Source organism: Sphaeroforma arctica (genome assembly GCF_001186125.1).
Source record: "Sphaeroforma arctica JP610 unplaced genomic scaffold supercont1.160, whole genome shotgun sequence".
NCBI lineage: Eukaryota > Ichthyosporea > Ichthyophonida > Sphaeroforma > Sphaeroforma arctica.
In genome coordinates this window covers 90,965-95,455 of record NW_014040398.1, presented here as the reverse complement: position 1 = coordinate 95,455, position 4,491 = coordinate 90,965, and the positions used below count along the sequence as shown (strand labels likewise).

The following is a 4,491-nucleotide window of genomic DNA, read 5'->3' as shown; positions in this document are numbered from 1 at the left end:
TGCGTGTGTGTGTGTGTCAGGTGTATCCATGACTCTCTGGCCTCTCTAGGCCTCTAAGGAATGATTTTCTCTACGATTTTCATCCATTGACAATTCAAGAGAGCGCCTTGGAATGAATGGACACATAAAATATACTCTCAGTCAAAATATAATATTTTCATGACAGCTGCATCCTGTACGATTCTCTCGTTTCATGGCACTTACTGACCGATCGGATGTACATAGTGCCGCGACATGATGAGGTGTATTATGAGCATAGAGCTTTTTTGGCGCATGTAAAAATTCATTATTCACTCTGACTTTATGACTTATGAAGTGAGTTTTGTCGAAAAGGGGTGTTCCCGGGCCCCAAACTACCAAGAGGGCTAGCCGGACCTGTTGGATATATGATTAGTTGTCCTGGACCTGAAGTACCTGTCCTGTATCATCATTCATCTGCCACCTGTATGTACCAGGCCCACCGCCCAGCTAGTAGTTTTTTTCTACATATTTTAATAGATTATTTTTACAAAATGACTATGTACAAATGCAATAATCTGTCAATAGGAGTGTGGTAAACGAAATGTATTGGCAGTTTGGCAGTGTGGCACCTGACCGCCAACAACTTTTTCAAAATCGTCCAAAACCCGGACGGACAGCTTTGGAATGCAACCTCTAATAAATACCCAATAATCGCGTTTTGGAGGATTCCGATATAGTGATAGACCCCGAAGTATAGAACTGTTCTACTTGTCGTACCGCCACCATGTGGCTTCTTCGACCTTGAAAACTTAATCTTGAAATATGCCAAACAATATTAGGATTAAATAGAAATCCAGATTCAGAAAATCTGGAACGCTTGTAACTTTCGGCCCGATTTAATCCCCTTGGTAAATGGATGGCGTCAGCCGGTCAAGAGACTCAGGTCCCGCCGTCCCCGTGTTAAAATTTATTATTTATTTAACCACGCCTGATATCGGTTTATTCTATATAAAAAGTCATAAAAAAGCATCCTCATCAAAAACACGATCTTCGGTCTGGCGACATCATTTCATAAATTCAAATATTGAAATTGCATATTTAAAAATAGCGGGGTTTTGGGGGGGGGGGTTTTAAATTAAAAACCATCTCCCTCACATACACACACACACACACTCTCTCTCTCTCTCTCACTCACTCACTCACTCACTCACTCACTCACTCACTCACTCACTCACTCACTCACTCACTCACTCACTCTCTTTCTTTCTTTCTTTCTTTCTTTCTTTCTTAGACACATTTTTAGTATGTATGAGGAATATGCAACATTGATGCCAAGCGCCAGCCGCCAAAGCCTTTTTCAATTCAAAATAGGACAGGAGGTGTGAGACTGTGAGGTCTGTATGTAGTATGTACAGTTGTACATACTAAAAATATGTATTTGAATTGATAACACCCCCATCCATAGACTAAGGCTCGATTTTAAAGAACCAACCCTAATTCACTATATCCGGTTTTGGATATGATCCCAATTTTATTTTCTAGACTTTTTCTAAAAACATTTCAAAAGAAATTTGCGAAGGAGCCAAGTTGATAGCTCTCCTGGTTCGTACAGTTATGTATCGATTTATAATCAGGATGTGCACTTTTCGACCATGTCAAATCTTGGATTTCCAGGTCGCGTATTAGCAGTTTGAACCTTCTAAGGGTTCTAATATATAATAAATACAAGTATTATTAGTTCAGAAATCATCTTTGTGGTATAGAAGGCTTATTATGCTTGCTCAAAATCACCATTTACGTGCATGCGTGTCCATCAATGACATCCATTTGGTGTGCATATTCAATTATATGTCTTCAATGTGATTTTCAGACCTTAGTTATATCTATATAAGCATAATTAAACCATAATATTGTTATTGTAATCCTTTGTAGATGAATAAGTAGTGAATTTTGGCAAAAAGTTCAGGAAACGAGATTCATCGTGCAATCGATGGCATGGCACGTTAAATGACGTAAACACACTTTTTCTCGATTTTAGCAGCTGTAGCTTGCATTACGGTTATAAGAATGCATATACGATATTGTTTTGACAACAATTGTACGTGACAACTTTGAAACTTTACTAATTATGCATATTTAGACCCAATAATCGCGTTTTGGAGGTTTCGGATGCAGTGTTAGACTCCGAAGTATATTTGGTGTTCTACTTGTCCTACGACCTTGGCGCCTTCACAGATCATTTACGAAATACTTAATTTTGAAATATGCTAAAAAAAAATAAAATCAGGAACGCTTCTTTATTTTTGGCCCTATTTTATCCCCTTAGTACATGGATGGGGGGTTAAAAATAAATATATATGATTGTACGCGCGCGACGGCGTGAGAGTTGAGCCAGTGTGACCGTGACGGCACTCACGGCAGATGTGACCTCATCACCTCACCTGCCATAAACCCTAAAGACAATAAAAACAACTGATCTCCGAGACTCAAACAGCTTCACTATTCTTAGTGTGTTCTCCAGAGACCAGAGAGTGTTCACAAATCATCTTTTTTATTTTTATTTTAAATACGCCTCTACGCGAAAGAGCCTCTGTTGGTGGGGAGCTGGCAGCCTAGCTTGAACTCATTTAAGCCAATAGAAAGTCTGAATAATAATCGAGAATTGATTTCTCTCTATCTCTCTCATTTTTTTGAGAGTCGAAGACTCGAAGGAGTACAATATTTTTTTTTAAATATATGGGTTTTAATAATTTGTTTTTATTTACAAAACCAAAACAACAAAAATTGTGGGATGTATTTATGGTGGGATTTGGTGGCAAGTTTTAGACGTATTTAGTACCAAAGTGGGACTGCAGTACTGTAATAAGGCACTGTCACTGGCATATGTACTGTCTAAATACTGACTACTGAGTATGTATTGACTATTCACTTTAAAAAATAGTACTGAGTAGTGAGTACATAGTACATACTGTACTATGTATTTGTGCTTTTTTGTTTTTCTTGTTTTTTTAAACATAATAGTTGGTTTTTGTTCAATTTTCAGAAGAAGGCGATGGTTTGCTGGCATAGAAAATTGAATATGTAAATAGATGTATATTTAAAAAATAGTTGACCAGCCAGTTACCAGTTGTACTGCTCCCTGCTCAGGCTGCTGGACAGGGTATTTGACTATTTGGTTTGACGGACTGTGAAACTAAACAGAGTACCAACTACCGCAAGTACAAGTAGCGTATGTTGCGCGATTAGTATAAAATATATACTTGCGCTGATTCTAGATTATTGGTGCTCGCTTGATACAAAATGTATATTTTCTGGATTTCGGAAAGATCTCAAACTGTGAGAGGTTTGATTGATCAATAAGATCTGTATCTACCAATTTATTCGGAGAACGTTTACCATTGGTCAAGCATTTTGATTGCGAGGGTGATGTTTAAGGAAGCCCGGGTATTAGTCCCTGATTTGGACTCGCTGGGTAAATGTGATACGGGGTGTCTATTTATTGGCAAGTAGGACATAGCTGGGCCAGTAACGATTTTTTTTTTAACGAACGTCAGCTTGGGGCCTTTTAGACAACCCAGCGGATTGCCGGATTCTTTTTATCGAATATCAACTATCACAAGACGGCATCCATCGTTGCTAATCAGTGCACAAATGCCCTTCTCGTACACACGAGACCTGTTTCATAGATAATTTCGCTGGTTCATACATGGGAGAGTAAGTGATTGTGTGCAGAGGTTCGAGAGGCTCGAGAGGTGCAGAATATATACATATATTTGCCGCTGCTATACAAGTAGCAAAATCATATACTCGCCACAATGCCTTCCACTAAACCAACGAAGGGCTCTGGATCGCCCACGAAACAGAAGCCTCAGCCAAAACAAAGTAAAAAATTAACACAAGCTCAAGCTCAGGCTCAAGCTCAAAGTAGACCCAAAACAGTGCTCATCAGCAAAGGCCCTGTTCAGCGACAAGGTAGTGGTTCTGGAGTGGTTACTGGTGGATCAGTGACGCATACGAGGAATGCGACTATACAACCGAGCCCACACGCACGCGCGCTACAACACGCACATATACAGCCACAACAACATCAGAAGTACAATCAGCATAACATTTCACAGCATCCCTTAGGGATACCTATGCAGATGCCGCCCACAATATCACCTGGCAACCGCCCGCGCCAACCGCTTCCACAAACAGTAAGTTTCTTGTTGTTACGTGGCTGATTAATATGCTGCAATATCACATGTTAATTAATATTTTCCTATACTAATGTATACTAATTGATGAATCACTACACCAATCGCAACAGAAAGAGTTTTTAATCGTATGGTCTTTACGACTATCGATACGTACAATTTTGCTTTTTTTCTTTCTCTTTACGTATAAAAACGACTGATGGATATATGTATCATACTTTATCAGTTCATATTTTGAACTGGACACAAATTTGCACTTTCGTTTATCATATATATATATATATATATATATATATAGTATATATATATATATATATATATATATATATATATA

General features: G+C 38.5%; 1 protein-coding gene across 1 annotated transcript; it reads left to right on the top strand.

The window, feature by feature from the left end:
- Positions 1-3,776: 3,776 nt before the first annotated feature.
- SARC_03233 (hypothetical protein) lies at positions 3,777-4,184 on the top strand (the record flags this gene model as incomplete). The annotated part of the gene is made up of 1 exon (XM_014302987.1): positions 3,777-4,184. One exon carries the CDS (start codon positions 3,777-3,779, stop codon positions 4,182-4,184), a length of 408 nt encoding a protein of 135 aa, XP_014158462.1.
- Between the last annotated feature and the right edge of the window lie 307 nt (positions 4,185-4,491).